Source organism: Curcuma longa, chromosome 14 (assembly GCF_044706935.1).
Source record: "Curcuma longa cultivar G26 ecotype Majalengka, Jawa Barat chromosome 14, ITB_CL_G26_1.1, whole genome shotgun sequence".
NCBI lineage: Eukaryota > Viridiplantae > Streptophyta > Magnoliopsida > Zingiberales > Zingiberaceae > Curcuma > Curcuma longa.
In genome coordinates this window covers 11,207,434-11,229,750 of record NC_133874.1, presented here as the reverse complement: position 1 = coordinate 11,229,750, position 22,317 = coordinate 11,207,434, and the positions used below count along the sequence as shown (strand labels likewise).

General features: G+C 36.4%; 1 protein-coding gene and 1 pseudogene across 1 annotated transcript in view; one reads left to right on the top strand and one right to left on the bottom strand.

Annotated features, from left to right (window-relative positions):
* The window catches only part of LOC141844995 (phosphatidylserine decarboxylase proenzyme 2-like), a 76,691-nt gene that overhangs the window by 19,511 nt on the left and 34,863 nt on the right, over nt 1–22,317 (top strand). The window contains exon 5 of the mRNA XM_074732991.1: nt 5,043–5,111. Within this exon, the coding sequence (XP_074589092.1) occupies nt 5,043–5,111 (69 nt within the window). The remainder of the gene's footprint in view (nt 1–5,042; nt 5,112–22,317) is intronic.
* LOC141845348 (uncharacterized) lies at nt 15,248–17,422 on the bottom strand (annotated as a pseudogene).

The following is a 22,317-nucleotide window of genomic DNA, read 5'->3' as shown; positions in this document are numbered from 1 at the left end:
ACCTCTAAATATAAACATATTGCAATTTCAAATTCAATTTAATTAAAATTAAGAGTAACAAGTAACAAGTAATAAATATAACAAAATCTCAATTAATTATTTTTCCTTCTTAATAGCAAGATGAGTGTTATATATTGATTCTTGTAGCATCCTTATAGATGAATTTTATTATTTTCCAACTTATATTAAAATACTGCTCCTACAATATTAGTATTTGAATTAATTTCTTCACATGTCCATCTTGTGGCTATCCCATATTTTTACTAGTTCTTATGATTAATCAATGGTTGAATCATAAAAAAATTTATTTGCTATTGCGATTAGCACCTCCATGAATATTTTCCTCTTTCTCTCCCTTTTCTATGTTGGTTGGTTTTAAATAGCACTGGTCAAGATAGACTTGTTTTAATTGGTGCAATTGAAAATATGTCAACATGAACATTACAGTGACATTTACTCGAATTGTCATATATCAGTATTGGTCATCAATCAAAATGATATTTTCTGGCTATCCTGATTGGAACATATTTTTACTAGTTCGTCTCCTCCCCACGATCAATAGACGTAACCAATGGTTGAATCATGAAAAAATTTATTTGCTATTGCGATTAGCACCTCCATGAATATTTTCCTCTTTCTCTCCCTTTTCTATGTTGGTTGGTTTTAAATAGCACTGGTCAAGATAGACTTGTCTTAATTGGTGCAACTGAAAATATGTCAACATGAACATTACAGTGACATTTACTCGAATTGTCATATATCAATAGACGTATTGGTCATCAATTAAAATGATATTTTCTGGCATGCGCCCATTGATCCTGATTGGAACTTGAAATCATGTTATATATATATATATATATATATATATATATATATATATATATATATATATATATATATATATATATATATATATATATATATATATATATATATATATAGATATATACTTTTCACTGTGTAAATAATGTAGATTAGAATCTATTATTATACTTATTCATTTGACACAAACATGAAGTAAATATAATAATCAAAACTTTGCCTTTATTAATAACATATGATATAAAAAGTTTCCTAGTCAATCATCTCATGATTGACTTTAGGGCTAACGCTAACACCAATGCCCAAAGTTAAAGAAAGAAAAAGAAAAGAGAGAAGAAATAGTTGGCAAGAATAGTGAGAGCTTGGCTTTTATGGCAATTGATGGTGGAGTCTCCTCAACCTCAACCGAAGGAGAAAAGGAGAGGCCGAATCAAGAGGCTATAGCTTGGACCGTTTGGTAAATGAGGTAAATTCCCCTTTTAAAGAAGATTTAATAGAGCTTATTAATTCTTCGAATAAGTTTTTGGATAGATGTAAAAGGAAAATAAGAGATTTGTTATAGATATAAATAAAAATAATATAGGGATATGATTTACCTTAATTATAGGGATTTGATTAAGTCTATATACTCTATATATCTGTATGAGATTGATAAATAAAATCATTAACATATTTTTTCTTCTAAAACTTCTTAACATGGTATCAGAACAAACCTTAGCCGTCATCCCAAACCCTAACCATCATTCCAAACCCTAACTTTCTCTTCTCTTCCATTATTGATTGATGGTGACAACTCTTCTTTTGCATTAGCTGCCACCAACCTAGGTGGAATCACTAATCGCCGATTTGTTATCACCTAAATTCTAATAATTAGAATCTTTACGCGTGAGCCACATGCATTGTTATGAGTTTTCTGGTCCAGTCCCACGAGTTGACATGTGAAAGCGTGTTCGTTATCGAAAATCTCATCGATTGTCACTATTTCATTCACCCTGCTCCATACAACATCTTCGCATACCTAATTGAGTCAATATTTGTTCACACCATGTTTTTGTACAATAGGTTTAGAGTTGCTTTGATATTCCAGATTTAGTTCTCTATTTTCTTTTATTCTTGCTGCTCTTTTATGATATTATCGAGAAGAAGTTTGTCATGATCTCTGTTGATGAATATGTGAAATTTTCTTGGTACTAAGAATTGTTAAAATTTTCATCAACACTAATTACTACCATCGTCGAGTTAGGTAAACCAAATATATGTCTCATTTCCTCGTCCTCCAAATGGGTTATTGATTTTGGTGCCACAAATCATATGCTAGGTAATTCTAATTTGTTCTTTACTTTTCAGTCATATACTTTTACTACTATTACTTTAGCAAATGGGTCCATTAACATATATTGGGTGGTTAAGTTTTTATTAGGGATGACCATGCAATCTTTATAAATTTTTATATTCCTCTTTTTGACCGAAAGGAAATTTATTTGTGACTTATTGTTTCCACTTTTAAATGTAACTAGGTGTTCTTTTCTCTTATTGAAAAATATATTATCCATTATAAGTTTATATACTATTACGAAATCTAATATAATTTTTCTTCATTTATTGGTCTACAATCATGACTCCTATGCACCTTATTATAATTTTTATTTTTTATTCTTATATGCTCATTTAGATCTCCTATTAAAGTCATCTCATTTAATTTTTTTCACTACCTCATCTGAGTCTTCCTAGAAGTTAACCTATATTTGGTTTCTTCATCTAATCCTATTTTAGGTGCATATTTGTTAATTACATTAATAATTTCTTTTGCTATCATTATCTTAAATTAGCCGACCTCACCTAATGGGATAAGACTTAGTTGTTATTGTATCATTATCTTAAGTGTTATAATCCTTTCTCTTCCTAATTATACTACTATTTCATTCCTTAGTGAACTATCTACAACAGTGCCTACTTAATTTCTCGTTTTATTCTTTTTTGTGTACCATTACTTAAAATTTGAGTTCTCTATCATTATTGCTTTCTCCTCTACCCATTTTGTGTCTTGTAAGCACAAAATCATTAGTTCTTTTTCTAATCATTACATCTACTACCTCTATTTCTTTGTTTGTGAGTGTTTCTATGTTCCATGTTCCAAATCTAAGACAATCGGTATTCCTATAATGTCTATTCATATCCAACTTAGGTGTGGACTCTTGCATTTTTAACACTATAGTTAAGTTTTCATAGAGATATAGTAGTCCTTATTAAGACGCCGCAGTCGGATGCTGTAATGCATTCCTTTTAAGGAACAATCTACCATTAGTATAATAGTTTGATGGATTCATACATAACATTTTCCTTTGTTTAATGTTGACTAACAACTTAATGCAGCTTTACTCCTTTATCCGGGCTTAGGATTGGCCATGACAGAGTTTTCTTATTAATTAGTTAGAGATTTTTTTTCAATATTTTTAATTTGTCCATTTAATTAGAGAAAGATTACAATCTTATCTAATTAGTTATCAGCGTATTTAATTTTGGAAATTATAAAAAATTCTAAACCTTCTAATATTTTATAATTGTTGTAAAATTAACTCTAAAATCATATTTCACTCTAAATTAATTTCTGTACGATTTATAAAATTAATTTTATTTAAAATAAAATAAAAATAATTAATTCATAATTAATTTCTAATTTAATCCCTCAAATATACATTGCATAAATTAACTATTAATTTTGTAATTCTTCTCTCTTCTTTTGATTAGATAAGTTAAATCTAAATTATCCCAATTAAAATTTTAATTAATTAATATTTATTTATTTAATTAATTGAGCATAATAATTATCCACTACTCTTCCTTATACTATATCTCTCATATGCTTAAAGATTATGATTTATATGTGTGACTGCATAGGCTCTTAACATCCTAACAGTGTCATCAAACTTTTTGATTCCACATGAATGTGCTATTTTCTCTTGGCTGACCTCTAGCATAGCATTAGACCAAATTCACTATTAAGTGTTGGGTTTCATTTCTTCAGTGTAGTTATTATATAATATAGTCCCCTTATTATCTTTACATGATGTTCCCTAAGGACTTGTGATAATGTTTGTCATACTAGGACATATCTAGTATTTATTCGAAATAGCTATGATCTATTTGAAGGAATATCAACTTGAAAATTATTATCAATTGTATTCCATTATGGACAGGGTTAATCCAAATGGTCACTAATCAAATCGGCCATGTCCTATAATCTCGTGTTTACCAAAAGTAATGCCCTGCATTGATTAATGTTTGTCCATAAGGTTGGTACATATCTTCCATATAGACAATGCTTTCAAGGGAAATATGTTAGGTCTCTTATAAGATGAGTAGTATCCTTGAGTTTAAAGAGTGTTTGTACCTAAATGCGTGAGACCCAATAAGCACTAAGTAACATATCAAATCAATTTCTATAGTAAATCACATTTAATGGATGGCTTATTCGCAACATACCCATTGCCATGTTACATTTTAATCATCCATTCTATTAGGAATCCAGCCATACCCTCACATTTACATTTTACCCATTACAAATTCATCAAGGTGAAATAAGCATTTATCTTGATAGATATGTATAGGTCAAAATACAAGGATGTGACCACCAAAGTGCTACTGAGACTCATAAGAACTCATCCATATCTCATTTCTAATTTTGGACATGTGTAGATCTGGTGACTATCTTGATAGAGCTAGGGAGGTATGATGGCAGATGTGAGGCTATTAGCATGCTTGTGTGTGCCTAGGAACCCATCAATGCCTCTATTCCTCTATTCCTATCTCTCGATGTCTTTTGAATAAAAGGGAATAGATTTTTAGGAGGAAGAGAAATATTCAAAAAAAATATACAAAAAATACAAATTGTATTGATGAGGTGCAATGAGGCTTTTTTTTTTAACAGCCTCTAATATAGGAAAGAATCACTGGTAGAGAAGTGACGGAAGGAGAAGGGTTCATCAATTTTGGTAAAAAGTGGGAAAGGTTGGTGAATGCTAGAGTTACGAGGTTTTAAAATTTTTACCTTTTCTTTGAGGCATTACAAAAGGGCCAATTCTTGCTTTTATATCGTCAACAACCTCAATCTCTCTTTTCTACATATATGGTTTCTCTTTAATTGGATATTTTATTCTAAGAGTACACCTCTAATACCTAACTATGCCTTTTTGAATAATATGCTAATTGTTTTTGTGTAGACAAACAGGTTATCCAGGAATAATTTGGTTGGCTATTGCGAGATTGATCTCTTTGAAGTTCTGAGTCTTGTAAGACTGCCTCATCTTTGGTTTGTGCAACATTTAGTGCTTCCATAGATTCTCACACATTTATTTTCTTTTTTTGCATTCTTTTTTAACCATGGTTCCTTGTTGATTTTCTATTTTCATAAACAAATAAAACTTCCACTTAATGATTAAAAGCCACTTTCTGGGTCTTGGATCAGCTGAGTTCCTGAAGGATTTCAACTGTTCTTTGTATTAAATAGTTTCTTGTATATAGAATCTAAATTCTTAATTTCGTATGTTTAGTGTTATTGGATTGTAGGAGGCTATAGTATTTGGTCTTATGGGAATTCCATCTATATTTCATGATTTTTTTCTAACATCAGAAATTTCTTTCAGAAAGAAATTTCTTGCTGAAACCAGTCAACAAAACCTTATAACATTGTTAGGTCAAGGTTCCAAGTATACCATACAGATCCGTGGCATATACAAGCAATTGTGAACTAATTGGGTTTTAAGAAGTCTACTATCTTACGAGAAAACATGAAGGTCATGTCAGTTCAAATGTCAAGTTTCCTTCCTTGAGATCTTAAGAAGGTTGAAGCCCGGTTGAAGCCCTTTAAATGTCAAGTTTCTCACGTTTTAAATTAATTGTGCGACTATTCTATGCATTCAGAAGTGATGTTTCAATAATTTTGTTCTAGAATTATAACTTTCATCTAGTTTATGAGCTTTAATCTTGCCTTCTTGGCACTTGTATGTTTTTGATTGAGAAATCTTATCATCATTTCTCTCATTGTTCTCTAGAAACTAGGAGAGCAGGTGTGAGATCCAGAATAATCTTCATTCACTGGGAGGGTTTGGCTTCCAATTTTGAGAGAGAGAGAGAGAGGAGAGGACACGAATCCTAAGGATGGTGTAGGCCACAACACAATTGGTAGCAAGTGGCAACGGTACAATCAACAGTGATGTGGTTGATCGCAAGCGAGGGCGGTGGTGCTAGGTTAATTCGTAAGGGAGGGATGGAGATAACTCGACGTAGGTGGTGGCAGCAGCCACATGGCCTTTGTTCAGTGACGATGAGAAGCAATGGTGGGAGACAACTCATGTTTTTTTTTCTTTCTTTCTTCCTCTTTCGTGATTAGATTTCTCAAAAAGGACAAGGAGGGTAAGCAATGGTGGGTCAACAATGCTGATTGTGACAAAGAGGGAAAGAGGAAGAAAGAAAGGAAAAAAACATGAGTGGGAGGAGTGGGTTAGAGTATTTATTGACATTTTACAAATGAATCCATTTATTTTCAATAATTACAATTAGATTTTAAACAATAGTATAATGTCCTATACCCCTAAAATGAAGGTATTCAACTTGCATGTCATATTCTAGTTCTTATGTCACCACTTAGTCAGTGTGGTTTTGTCAATGTGTCAATAAACCATTTCATTTGCCTTCATGTTCACAAAAATTGAATTCTGACTAGCACATAATCTTTCTAATACACAATTTCCGTATTGTGATTAGAGACTTGATTTTGTCTTAAATTTATTTTAGTTCCAATTTAACTCAAGTATCTTAGCACCAACTTGGGTCCAAAAAACACTTAGACATGCTGAAAGGGTATTACTGAACTACAATCTTAAGATAAATCAAACTCTGATATAATTAAATAATATGAAAGAAGCACTCCTATTAAAATTATACTCAACACACTACCTTCCCATAGGCACAAGGATCTCCACTCTTTTATTCAAATTTCACACAACAAAATAATTGTTGACAATTTTAAATCATATTAATACATTATTGGATTCACAAGTCAAAAAATTTGAGTATAATGAAGCTATAGGATAACAATGTAAATCTAGGCTTATAACTTTCGCTTATGATTGATATATTCCAATTATCAAATCACAAATCACAATTTGGTAATCCAACATCCATGTCTAGATCCATAAATAACTATTTCACAATATTTTAGCTTGCAACTTTCCCAAGGTTACTTAATCTAAAAGTGGTCCAACAATGATGACAATTTTCAATTATTTTTTTTGAGACCCCACACATTTATATCAACATAGTTTAAAGTAGCTTATTCTAAATTTAATATCTAAGAATTTTCAGCAACTTGAACTCTAATTTGGCTCCTTGATTCTAGCAATAATCCATAGAGAACCCAACAATATGTAGCAAATTTATTATACTAAGTTAGCTTAATGATAGTGGATAATTTGCACCAACCTATGTTAGGGCTCTTGTCCCTCTTTACATTTAGGCAGCAAAGGATTTGATGGTTTTGATGAAATTGGTAAAAGATTTAAGCTGGATTTGTGGTAATCTGATTCGTGTGATAAGTTGCGCACTATCAAGTATATAGGTTGACTTGGCGAGGCCAAGGATTATGAGGGCTCAATGGCTTAAGGCCCGTAAGATCGGAGACAATCTGAGACGGATGATGCATTTGAGGGACTGCAGGACGAGGAGCATTAGAGCATAGCAAGTTAAGGAGGAGATCTATGTAATCAAAAGTGAGAAGGATAGCTAAGGGGGAGCCATGGGATGAGAGCATCAGAGGGTCGTAGCTTGACGGTAGAAAACCTCAAGACTTGAAGATACTCAAGTAAGATGAGTGTAGAGACTTGTATACATGGGGCGAAGGGTAGATAGAAAACTTAGGCGGACTCGACCTTAGATCTTGTCAGAGTTAGGATGTTAGTCGACTAATGGTGAGATTTAGTTGATTGGTATCCACACACCTCAAGTTTAAGTCTATTTAGGATATCATGGTTGTATCAGTTGATTGTTGATATCAAGCTTTGACAAACAAACAAAATATTTTTGAGTCGACTAAGGCACAGTTAACTAGATTTTACTAGAAGATCACATAATGTGCAAGAGTCGATTGGGGTAGTTGACTGACCACTAATTAGTTGATTGATGCTATAATAATCAATTCAAATGGAGCTGAAGATGGAAAAATGAAAGACATGATACAGATAAGATTTGAAGATAAGTCAACTAATGTGCAACAAGTAGTCAACTTCACCAATTAGCCAACAGGAAGATTCAAACAAAAGGCTATAAATAAGACTCAAGGGGCTGTGAGAAGAATAAGTCTTCATCTCAAAATCATGCCTATGCCTAGTCTTTGTTAAGCTTTCACTGTCCTTCATTCTTTTGTATCTTAGTTATTATTGATTGATTGTAAGAGGTTTCTCTACCTCCAATGATTAACTAAAGAGGAGAAAGATAGTGGATGTTGTGTGCATAAGTCTTTGACGTAGCAACTTGGGTGTTATGGATCAACTAAATCGAAGTGTTTCTCTGGTTTGGTTTTATAATTGTGTTCATCATTTTCATTGACACTATTTTCTATAGAACAATAACACTATAGGTGAGTTGTGGTATTCACCCCCTCTACCATATTGGCATCACGATCCAACAAGTGGTATCAGACAGTTTGCTCTTTGAAGGATTAATCGCCTTGAGAGCATCAAGAGGATGAATTTTAAAATTCCAATGTATGGAGATGTGTTCTGGTTATAGACATGGTTCAAGAGTCAAGACCCACTTCAACATTGCCTTAGACATTGAATACTGATGGGAATTACTAAATGACAAGAAGGGGAGAACCTTGCTAAAGAAGAAATGAATGAAACTTCAAATTGAGATTGGTACAGGTAACAAGAAAGGTATCGAGTCTATTCTTTTAATTTTACTAACAATATTTTGAACCAGATAGGCAAATATAAAGATGCAAAGGAGCTGTGGTAAAAAGTTGTTAAGTACCATGAAAAACAAATTTTAGAAACAGACAGTCCAAGAAGAAAAGATTGAGGAAATGGTGAAGAAAGAGCATGAAGAAATATAGATCCCACATGAAGAAGAAAAAACACCAAGCCCACTAATTGAAAAATTAGAGAATCCTCCTTTGGAGGAATTCATGTGGAGAGTCTTCTACTTCTCCAAGATGTGAAGTAGAGGAAATCCAAATAAAAGATTAAACATCAAGTATTATAATAAAAATAATAGCAAGGGAGCCTGTTGTCTGTTTTGAATGTAAACAAAAAGGGCACTACATAAATAAATGTCCAACTACCAAGAGAAAGGCAAATCAAAAGGTAAACTCTCAATCTAGCTAATTAAAAACTTCATCTAATCAAAGTTGCAGAAGATATGAAGCAAAGAAGAACAAAGATCTTATAATTTGCTTCACATGCAAAGGAAGCAGTCACTACCACTCCAAGTGTCCAATTGGAAAAATGATAAAGAAAAAGAAACAATCGAGAAAATGGAAGAAAATGAAAAGTTCATGTAAGGGGGAACTCCAAAGGTAACGGAGAAGGTATCATCTTTCTATTTAACTTTGAATGCGAAATTTAATTCTTCCAAGCATAATTTAAGTTTATAACCCTATTCATAACTATAGTTTTGGACATCATACCAATGTGCATGAAAATTCTAGAATAAATATGCATGTTAGACTCATGTTACCAAAATTTAGAAATTTTGAAACATATAGAATTGAAAACCTAGATTTAGAAGATCAATTTTTAAAGGCAAACTTGAAAAATTAAAAACGTCATAGAAAAATCTTATTGGTTAAAGGCTGGAAGAGAACCCAAGATCAAGACTATAGCAAAAACATGGGTGCCTAAAGAGTTTCTGGTTAACTTAGTTGTACCCAACTTGGTTTGGGTACCAAAATCATTGGTTAAATCATAGAAGACCCTTAAGGTCAACCATTTTAGAATTAATTCTTATTTATTATATGGTTGACATGGCAAATTATGAAAAATATTTCAACAAATATTTTTTTAATTAGATATTTTTCTAAAGATTCATGATTTGAAAAATTGACACATATGGTAGCTTTTGGCTACATCCATACTTGTACCAAAAATTCCAACATGACTTTGAAGAAAAATAATGTTCTAAAAAATTTCATGAACTTGGTACAGTTTAGGTGACAGTCGACAGATGTTCATTATTAGACTAATACATGTTTTTCAGTGGATTGACATAACTAGTATGGTTTTTGATGAGTGGTAAAGGGGAGATTTTAGTGTTTAAGTAATCATTTATAATTTTTCAAAATTCCTAACTCTAGGGGGAGTTTGACTTTATTTATATTTATTATCTTGTCTATGATTTTGCCTCACTTAAATGAATTATTAAAAAAGGAGATATTATTAGGACTCTCGTCCCCTCTGCATTTGGCAGCAAAGAGTTTTTGATGGTTTTGATGAAATTAACAAAGGGTTTAAGTTAGACTTGTGATTATCTGAACTTGTGTGATAAGTTGTGCACGGTCTACCAAGTATACAGGTTGACTTGGCGAGACCAAGGGTTATGAGGGCTGAATCGCCCAAGGTCTATAAGATCGGAGAAGGATGGTGCACCCGAAGGACCGCAAGATGAGAAGCATCGGAGCATGACAAGTCAAGGAGGAGTTCTATGTAAGCAAACGCGAGAAGGATAACTAGGGGGAGCTGTGGGCTTAGAGCATTTGAGGGATTCAATTTGACGGTAGAAGACCTCAAGACTTCAAGATTTTCCAAGCAAGATGAGTGGAGTGACTTGTATACGTGAGGCGAAGGGTATACATGGGGCGAAGGATAGAAAAACAACTTAGGTAGACTCAACTTTAGACTTGGTCAAAGTTAGGATGCTAGTCGATTGATGGTGAGATTTAATCAACTAGTATTCACATACCCCAAGTTTAAGTTTGTTTGGGGCATTATGATTGTATTAGTCAATTGATGGGTAATGATCAATCGATTGTTGGTATCAACCCATGACAAACAAATACAATATTTTTGATTCGATTAGTGCAGTCGATTGGATTTTACTAAAAGAGCATAGAATTCATTATTTTTTAAATTTAGTCTAAGTAATCATACAACCTCTTTTAGAGCATGGAGCCAAATCTCTGTACAAAAAGTGGTTTATTTATGGATTTAACAATGTAGTATAAATAATTATGCAATCTATTTCAAAGTGGTGTATATATTATCTCTTGTTAATCAATTTATCATTAATAGGTGTCATCAAATCATGCCAAGATAGATATGAATATCAAAAGGAGAAGCAACATCGAACAATATATCAAGGAATAAGTGTAGAGATTATTGTGGAAATAGTTCTCTAAATGTAATAAAACAATCAAGAAAAACTCACCTCAAATGAAGAAATCTACTTTATCATCAAACCCCCATTCCTTCGTTATACTCTTCTAACAACTATGTAAATATTAATAAGAATAATTATTGATTATGACTTAACACTATGAAATATATTTAAATTAAAGGAAAAGAAAAGAATACAAGAAATCATATATAACAACTCATCGAGAAGCAAGACTAGTTTGATGCACATCCAACCAATATGATATATCAAGAGATAATACTTGCTCAACAAAGGAAAACTTCAAATATGAACTCATTACTCTTAATAGAAGAAAAGATGATCCTCACTCGCATCATGTTCCATAATGTTATTTTCAATTTTTTCACTTTAGCATTATACACTTCCCTCTGCACAACAAGAAGGTGGAGCATTGTTTGTTATCCCAGAGCAAATTGATCTTTTTCATGATGTATTCTCACGATGGGAATCAATTACGAAGAAACATGTAGCAAGCCAAGCCTTTACAGATGCACGGGATAAGGCTGAATATATAGAAACAACTCACCAACGCCCTCCAAGGCCTCAGCCCATTTATGAACAGCAACCCCCGAAAACAAGATTCAGAGGAGGAAGTAATAATGAAATGTGGACACTTCCCTCTGCACAACAAGGTGGAGCACTGTTTGTTATCCCAGAGCAAATTGGCCTTTTTCATGACGTATTCTAACGATGGGAATCAATTACGAAGAACCATGTAGCAAGCCAAGCCTTTACAGACGCATGGGATAAGCCTTTACAGTGCGTAGTGGAAGCGTGGTGGGCCACAAAAACAACTCACCAAGCACTAAGTAAGATTCCTCCTTATCTTAGTTATTGGAGGATAGTGTGTATGCAACTACAGCTATAAAGTAGATTCCTGAATGGATTGAGCCCCAGGGAGCCGTCCATCCAGGAAAGTAGTCACATTATTGTGTGCAATAGCTGTAAAGAGGTCTGAGAGCATCTGTAAAGAAAGAGTGAATGAACGACGATGGGGCCCCTTGAGCACCCGATTTCCCACTTTCTTTCTCCCGCTCTCTCTATATAAGTAACTTAGTTTCATCGTTGCAAGGCACGCAGTGCTTTACACTACAAGCCTTACTTCGATTTGTGTGAAATCCTTGTGAAGTCTCTTGTTTTTGTAAGTTCCTACTATTGCAATTAGAATCTTGCCAGTTTATGAGTTTTTCTGTGCATTATTTCTAATAGTGAAGTAGAAGTCGCGACGCACCTTTCCCATCGTCATTCCTTCACTCTTTCTTTACAGATGCTCTCAGACCTCTTTACAGCTATTGCACACAATAATGTGACTACTTTCTTGGATGGACGGCTCCCCGAGGCTTAATCTATTCAGGAATCTACTTTACAGCTGTAGTACACACTATCCTCCAATAACTAAGATAAGGAGGAATCTTACTTAGTGCTTGGTGAGTTGTTTCTGCGGCCCACCATGCCCGCAATTGTTCTTTCATGCTTTTGCCCTTTCAGAGTTTGAAATAGGCGGTCCTGATGGTTGCGTCTCTGGTAAGGTTTGACGCGGTCTCAAGTTGGTCGTCAATTTGCTTGATTGCAGGATACCAGCTGTCCCAGAAATTGACAACCAGCTTGAGACCACTGGGAACAATTCCTGGGACAGCTGGTATCTTGCAATCAAGCAAATTGACAACCAGCTTGAGACCGCGTCAAACCTTACTAGATACGCAACCATCAGGACCGCCTATTTCAAACTCTGAAAGGGCAAAAGCATAAAAGAACAATTGCAGGCATGGTGGGCCGCATAAACAACTCACCAAGCACTAAGTAAGATTCCTCCTTATCTTAGTTATTGGAGGATAGTGTGTATGCAACTACAGCTGTAAAGTAGATTCCTGAATAGACTGAGCCTCGGGGAGTCGTCTATCCAAGAAAGTAGTCACATTATTGTGTGCAATAACTGTAAAGAGGTCTGAGAGCATCTGTAAAGAAAGAGTGAAGGAACGACGATGGGAAAGGTGCGCCGCAGCTTCTACTTCACAGTTAGAAATAATGCACAGAAAAACTCATAAACTGGCAAGATTCTAATTGCAATAGTAGGAACTTACAGAAACAAAAGACTTTACAAGGATTTCACACAAATCGAAGTAAGGCTTGTAGTGTAAAGCACTGCGTGCTTTGCAACGATGAAACTAAGTTACTTATATAGAGAGAGCGGGAGAAAGAAAGTGAGGAACCGGGTGCTCAAGGGGCCCCATTGTCGTTCCTTCACTCTTTCTTTACAGATGCTCTCAGATCTCTTTACAGCTATTGCACACAATAATGTGACTACTTTCCTGGATGGACGGCTCCCCGGGGCTCAATCCATTCAGGAATCTACTTTACAGCTGTAGTTGCATACACACTATCCTCCAATAACTAAGATAAGGAGGAATCTTACTTAGTGCTTGGTGAGTTGCTTCTGAGGCCCACCATGGCCGCAATTGTCCTTTCATGCTTTTGCCCTTTCAGAGTTTGAAATAGGCGGTCTTGATGGTTGCGTTTCTGGTAAGGTTTGACGCGGTCTTAAGCTAGTCGTCAATTTGCTTGATTGCAGGATACCAGCTGTCCCAGAAATTGTTCCCAGTGGTGCTACGTCGCTGTCAGATTTCTTACACTTAAGGAAATGTAATGTTTTGTATTGCTCCAGTGCTTTGATGACGTGGTCAGCTGCTTGTTGCTGATGTTCGTGAAGTTGCTTTTGCACGTCTTCATATTCTTGGAGGGGCATTCCTTGTTGTATTCGCAGGTGCTGGTAATGCAGGAGGTGCAGATATCGTTTATCCAGCCTGTCAATATTAGCATACTCTGGATCAGTTGCCCATGGGCTTCTGGATTGGGCTTCAGTTGTAATTCTTGAAGGGCTGGAGCTAACAGATCCAGGTCGTTGATCACCGCTTCCAGCCATCCTGTAGCAATAAGACATGTTATTAAACAAGATAAAGCGTTAGCTACCTAGTTGTCCTTCCCATCTATGTGTTCAAATTGGATAGGAATTCCCATCTCGGTAATAAAATCGGTAAATGCAAGCCAGCATTGATGGTTTATTATTTGGAGATTTTTGGAAGAATCTTATAATAGCCTGGCAGTCAGTACGTATTATAAGTTCCTTTTTATCAAGGAAATAAATTTTTAGAGCCTCCAAGGAGTTCATCACAGCATGAATTTCTGCATCAATAGTGACCTTTGGGGGATTAAATTTTCTGCTTGCATATGCGCAGGTTTTTTCTGTAGATTTCTGGTCATATTTATGAGCCTTCCACTTGCATATTCCTCCCCATCCATCCATGTATCCATCCACTTCCAGAATAATGAAGCACTCTTCAGGGGGAACTTCTAAGGCTGGCAAATTTTTAACAATTTCTTTGATCTGTTTAACCAGGGCTCAATCTTGAGAGTTCATCCTTTTATCACCATTTGGGCTTGTTTTAGCATATAGTGGGCTAAGAAGCTTTCCCAGATTAGGGATGTAATTTCTGGCATAATTCAATAATCCCAGTCAAGATCTCATGTCCTTTTTTGATAATAACTCCTTGTCCTAAAACTCAGTTATTTTTGTAATGATGTGAGGTTGAAGCTTGATTTTTCTATCTCCCAATACTCCTCCCAAGAACTCTATTTCAAGTACCTCACACACTCCTCCATTTTTGTAATGATGTGAGGTTGAAGCTCTTGCTCTTGTTGTTCATCTTCACTTTCACTTTCACTTATCCACTCATAGCAGGGAAACTTTTTTTGCTTTTTCTGTTGTGGTTGCGGTTGTTGCGGGCACTTGCTCCTCTATCCCATCACCTTCCGATGTAAATGGATTAGTCCATTTGTCATCTTCCTTAGTGGTGTCATCTTCATCATCATCCCATCCTGTTGGAATGATAGGGATATTAACAATAGGTGGAATGACATAGTCCACATAGTAGTCAAACTTGCCACTAGGTTCTCCTAATGGAGCCATTAATTTTTCAAGACTAAACACAAGTTTCTGATAATTATAAGTCTCTTCAGAATTCTATATTGGGATATTTTCTAATTCTAGTTCTTCAGGATCCCATATAGGTGCATCATCAATCTTCCTCAGTGTCAGTTTCCTCCAATGAATTATCCATGGACTGGAGTACAGAGGCCCCTGGGCTTGTAGTTCCTGCATGGACATTCAAAGGATTGTTCTAACTGAGTCAAATTCTTGTAAAAAGACTGCAATGACTTCTTTGCCCTTCTTGTCCTCTGATAATTGTTCTGTAGCTACTTTGGGAATATCATCACCAGAAGTTGAACCAAACCCACCAGTTCCTCGTTCTGTTTCAGAAAGCAATGGTAACTCATAGACATCCGGTGTAATAATCTTCTCAAAGATTATTTGAGCTACAGATTGTCCCTGTGAGATTTTAATATTATGATTAGAATGATTGAATATCATAATCAATATCTCACCTTTGTAGTCACTGTCAATGACACCGGCTCCTACATCAAGGCCTAATCTCCAAGCGACACTTGATTTTGTTGCGATTCGACCATATGTTCCAAAGGATATTTCAATGCAAATACCCGTAGATATTAGAGCTCTTTCTCGGGCAAGAATGTAATGATCTTTTGTCAACTGCTAAGTCAAACCCTGCAGCTCCAGGGCTCTTTGCTTTTGGTATGACCGTTGTAGTTGTTAGTCTTCTTACCAAGATATATGGGAAATCCTGAGCCCCATAAGGAACTTCCATAATTTCTTTTATCTCGCGTTGGACGTCCTCATGCTCCTTTCTTAGAGATTTTGCAAGGTCATGTAATAAAAAAGGAGCAAGTAAATGAGATGCCCTTTCCTCATCACTTTGTATTTCTTTATCATTGTTGTTATAATTAGGTTGTTGTCAAGCCGTCCTTGCTGCAACATAATTTCGGAAGCTTAACGAAATTCTTCCGTCCATCAGATTTTAGCTATTAACCTCTGCTGGTTGCATTGGGATATTCACCTGCATAGGATTTATAATCCAGTTTAATCCCTGTAATTGAGAGGTAGAGTACCTTCGTCCCGGAAGGGCTTGAACATCATGGCTTGTTAAATAATCCACCACCCCTTGTATCTCGTAGGCAAACCCTACATTAGGGGTATTTGAGAGTCTTCCAACTAATCCCCTTGTTAGTAAGAGGTTAGCTTCTCCATTTCTCCATTGTTCATAACCCCGGGTTAGAATTGTCATCTGGATATTTCTATAAAAATCCCCGATGGTTAATATTAAATCAGGAATGATATATACCAGCTGACTTCCTCTTGTGAGATCAACCTCCATTGTTGCCAGTATTGCTTGATCACCGAGCCATCTATTGTCTCAAATGACAATAAGCGTCATAGTTCCTTCCAAGGATTAAAATACTGAGTCGTATCGCGCGATACGGATGAAATTTTTCATTCCGCCGCGGTATCGGCATCGACACAGCACCGGCACCACAGTTTCGGCATGAAATCGCCGTCGGAGGCGTCGCCCGGGCGCGGCGACGCCTCCGGAGGCGTCGCGCGGGCTCGGCGACGCCTCCGGAGGCGTCGCCCGGGCTCGACGACTCCACCGGAGGCACCGTCGGGGCCCGGGCCCGACGACGCCGTCGGAGGCGGCGAGCGGGGCCGGGAGTCGCCTCCGCGCGCGATCGCGATGATTTTTGTTTTTTTTTTTAATTTTTTAACTTAGGTATTAATTAAATTTTAATAATCAATTCCTAGCTATAGTTCAGGATAATTTAAATAGGCTTTAATATTCCATAAATTTAGTTTATTATTTTTAAAAAATATTTTATTTTTTATTTTTAATTATTTAGATTAAATTTTTTATTTTAGTTAATATATTATATATTTTAAAAATACCGAAACTATATCGGCACGGTACGATACGATACCGAAACTATATCGTTCCGGTTCGGGACCGAAACTCCGGCACGGCTCGATATTTTAAACCTTGGTTCCTTCTTCCTGTCGGTGAAGGGTTTGAATTCTTACCTGCAATACTCCTAGATGAATGTACTGCATACGACTTCTTTGTAATTGATTGTAGCTTCCTTCTTGTATGAAGGTTCTATCTTGCTGATTGCCATCAACACAAAGAATTGCTTCTTCAGATCGATGCATATAAATGCGATGATGAGCATCATCTCGTCTTGAGTGGTACAGTACTTCTGCAGGAACAATTGATGCCCTTTCTTGCATAGATAATCTCAGTTGAGCTTAAGGGTCAATTTGCTGCTCCAGCGTGTGAGGGGTATTTAATTCACCAATTAGCCTCCTGCTAATTCTTCTAGCAGTCTGCTGAGTATTATGCAACATTTTTTGGTTTCTTCTATACTCTCGTACTTGGTCTTCATAAAGAGGAGTTGATGGTTGCTCTTGAATAGCTTGAGAAGTGGTTCTGGCAGCCATCTTAATTTTTTAACTTTTCCTACTCTTCTTTTAATATTTTATAAGGGTCCTTGAATACCCTTAACTTGCCTTTTCCTTCTTTTGGTTTCTTAGAAGGGCCTAGAGACAAATTCTGCAATTTTTCAATTAAAGAGTCAGGCAAAGAAGTTGTTGTAGATGTACCTCCCTTTTGTTGCTCCCTGATAGCTTTAAGTTCCTCCTGTACTTCTTTCAGACTTTCAGCAATCTGAACAAGGAGTTGAATTTGAGTATTATTTTGCTTTAGCAAAATATTATATGCCCCGGTTTGATAATCACTAGGTTTTGCAAAACCAACAGCAGGTGATTCTATGGGATCAGTAGCTTGGACTGTATCTCTGTAGGACTTTGTGTTTCTTGTTATGGCGTAACTATAATTACTCATAAAACGGAATGAGTATTAACTGTTTTAAAAGAGAAGGGTTGGGATACTTAAGGTTGGAAGCTTAGATTGAGTTAATTCTGGTATTTCATCAAGAGACTTGGTTCATACAGATGTGCCCTTGGTCTTATAACGACAATCCTTGCCTAAATGCCAAGTTAGGATCTGTCTTTTTACCAAATCCCAAGAATTTATCCCAGTCAACTAACCTCCGCTTCCTCCTCTTGTATCCTGCCCCTGGAGTTTTAGCCTGACATGTCCATTTTAGCTCTGATACCAAAGGTGCGCCGTGGGATTACATGTCTCTACCAATGTTTGTAGTTCTCTTCCTTATTTTCTCTTTGCAATTTTAGCTTGGTCATCCTTAACATTAGGGCTAAGCTCTTTGAAATGTTAAGTTTCCCACAACAATTTAAATTATTTCTACTACTTTTTTATGCATACATAAGTGGTGTTTCAATAACTATTTAAAAATTATATGAGCTTTAATCTTGCCTTTTTGGTACTTTTGAGTTTTTGATTGAGAAATCTTCACCATTTCTCTCTTGTTGTCAAGAAACTCAAAGAGCTACTGTGAGATTCAAGATAATTAATATCACTCATTGGAAGGGTTTTGGTTTTTGGCTGAGATCGAGAAAAGAGAGAGAGGGAGAGGGCACAAATCTCGAGGATGGTGTAGGGCACAATGTAATTGGCGACGAGTGATAGTGGTGCGATCAGTAGCGACACTACTAATCAACGAGGGACAATGGTGGTGTTAGGTAGAGTCGTAAGTGAGAGAGGGAGGGGCGGTTCGTTGTTGGTGGCGACGATGTGGCCATTGTCCGGTGGCCACGAGAAGCAACAATAGGATTGCATGCGAGAGAGAAAGAAGCCTTCCGCAATTAGGTTCCTGAAAAAAGAAGAGTGATTAGGTTCTAAAAAAAGAAATGCCCATTGTCCCTCTTATGATTTTACCTTTGTGCATAAACATGTGAGGCTTGTTCACCTCCTTAGCAATCCCCCTATTGATTGTGTAACTTCTCCTATCACAAACTATTGTAGATTCTGTAGGATCATTGAGAGCCTTAGAGGGGGGTGAATAACGCTATCGGTAGCGTTTTTGTTTTTTCATAAATTCGCCCGTGAATACGATCAGAGTAAAGTAAATGCAGCGGTAAATGTAAATCACAAAGACACGAGTATTTTTTACTTGGTTCACAGCCACAGATTGCTACTCCAGGGCCCACGATTGTTTGATCATTTACGTTGGGCAATCTACTAACTCCCCTTTTTACGAAAGGGAGTTTATCGATTACAAAATATTGGAATGGTAAAAATATTAACGTCCTTAGAAATCAAGTATAAAATCGAATGAGTATTACCAAAGTAGAAGATTTGCAGACTTCTCGTGCAGTACTTCGGCGTTATAACGACGTTCCTGGGTGTTCTTTCGCACGCAGATAGTCATCGGTTGTCTCTGAGTTGATGATCTGAGGGGTTTTCCTCGATGCTCTTATATAGGGCTTTCCGGGCCCCTAGAACCCTTTCCTGGCGCCTCTACATTGTTCATCGATCCACCATTGGCGCTGCTGACTCGGCACTTCCAGACACCTGTATTCCTTTCCGGGCGCCTGTATGCTGACGTGGAGGTTCCGGATGAATTTTGACTTCCGCAACGCTTATATGAATCTGGGCGCCTGGAACCACTCCGGGCACTTGGAAGCTGAGGTGTCTTGATCACTAGGACTCTGCAACCTCACTACTTCGCTGGTCTGGTTCCACTGACGTCCGGTCGCTTAGACCAAATCTGGGCGCTGGACTCTGGTTGCCTGGATCCAGATAAGGGCGCCCAAAATCAAAGTTCCCGCCCCTCCTTTCTTGCATTACAAGTTAGCTCAAAGCAAAAGTAACAAGAAAGGATAAATAGTTTTCCAACTATTTATGGTCTTAATTTCGGATTTTCAGTGACATCCTGGGTTAGATCAATGCCTACTGTTCTCACACTGGGAACGTGCCCTTACCCACTTCACTCGGGAGAATTTAGCTGTTTGCCAACCAAGTCCTCTAGACTTGTTGGACTTTCTGCTTAGCCTCGAGCCTCGGCCCTCAGGATTTACTACTAGACATCTGGTCCACCTGACCTGTCTAGATTTTCCGCCAAACATTTTGTCCACCTGATCTGTCTGGACTTCCACTGCCATGCATCTGGTCCACCTGACCTATCTGAACTTTCACCTGGTGCACTTGATCCGTCAAGACTTCTGCTTAGTCCTTCAAACCAGGGCTTCCGCTGCCTAGCCTCCAGCCAGGACTTTCTATTGCCTAGTTTCCACTAGGACTTCCATTGCCTAGTTTCCACTAGGAATTGTCTGTGCCTAGCCTCAACTACGACTTTCCTGTGCTCCCTGCACACTTAGATCAACACGTTAGAAATCACCACACACTTAACTTGAACCTCTTGCCATCATCCAAACTAAAGTTCGATCATCTGGTGCTCCCTGCACCAACAGATTCATCCCTTCTCTCCGTCTACCAACTTATTTTCCCTCTCTTTCCACAATGTACATTAACATTTCTCTTAATCATCAAGAAAAAAATTTCTATCCACCTTACATTTATCCTTTTTATTCTATTTCTACTTAGAGGCATTCCTTCTTTCTATGTACATTTTAATCTCATGGATAATTAATTCCTTTTATTATAGTTTCCTTATGACAAAGGGGAGCCTTGGCACAATGATAAAGTTGCTGCTATATGATCTAAAAGTCATAGGTTCGAGTCACAGAAACAACTTCTTGCAAAACAGAATAAAGTTTCGTATAATAGACCATTCCCCAGGACTCCGTATTAGCAAGAACTTCGTGCACCAGACTTTCCTTTTTTTATATAGTTTCCTTATGACATCTTCTACCATTGTGTTAAGTTCATGGTGCTACCAAAACTAATATAAAATCTAATGGTTCTTATTATTTTATATAACATTATGATTTGAGGCTCTGTCTTTCATGAAAAGGAGAATTATCTTATATATCCACCAAGGTTTGAGGAGCCATGCTGCTAAAAAAGAACAAAAAATTTTGTTTTGATCTCTCGATGACACCACGACACATGGTGATATTGACATAAACAGATGGGAGAAAGCGACAAGATGTAAAATGGCATGCCGACAATAAAGGAGAAGCAAAGGAGGGAGAGATAATGAGATCATTAATGAGAGAGAAAGATATCTATTGAAGAAGGGAGGAACTAGCATAATCTAGTGGTTCCTTTGGTGTCGTGCGAGAGATGAGAGATCACGTAGGAGTTGGCTTAATTATCATGCAAGGGAGGAGAGATCAGGTGTTTGCTTCAACGTCATGAGAGAGAGGAGAGATCAAGTGCTGCTTGTGAGAGACACGATGTGAGAGTGAGGAGAGATCTAGTGGGAGGTTGGCAGGGAGGAACCCAAGAGAGAAGGGAGAAAAAAAGAAAAAAAATTTGAATCTCATTTCAAACTTCTCCAACTGAATGATTAAACTTTTTCTCCAATTGAATGTTTAAACTTGGTTTGAATTAAAATAAATTTGGTTTGATTTTAAACTAATCAAATTAAATCTGAATTTGATCCAATTTAAACATACTCGACTGAAATGACAAACCTTACCCTAAGGACTCAACCACACCCCAATATGCTTTGAAGGCAAAATATAATATATAATAAAGTTAAAATTTTGTTTAAATCAAGTAATTGTTCTTGTATGGAAGGAAAAATGCATAGTTAATGGTTCCTATTTATACATTGCAAATACAATTATACATTGGAAGAAAAACTAAAAAGCAAATACAATTGTGTATTCTTTATTTTGTTAGACACTCATTTTTTCTGTTTTATTCGGATCATACTATCTTAACATTGGTCAGTGATACTTATTTATGGATGCTCTAGTTCCCTCTTTAACTTTGCAATGTACTTCATGCTTCTCCTATACCTATTTTTGCAATTTTCCCTTCTCCCATTGAAATTGTTTCTCATATTGATGGGTATCGATGAGGGAGCACACTCATCTAACTTTAGCAAAATATAGTAGATTTGCTAGAAATAGTAAAAGTAGAAATGATAAAATTGACCAAATGGATAGAAATCAAGTTTTAGTTTCTCGCTCTGAGCTATGCTATTGGCCCTCAGCTAGAATGTTACTGTTCTGGTGCCTTACCAACATGTGGTGCTAGTGGCACCATTAACACTTCGTTTAGGAGGAGGTGAGAGAAGGGGAGGGAAGGGTAAAGAAGGGGAAAGAGAATCTTGACCCTTGTTTGGGATGGA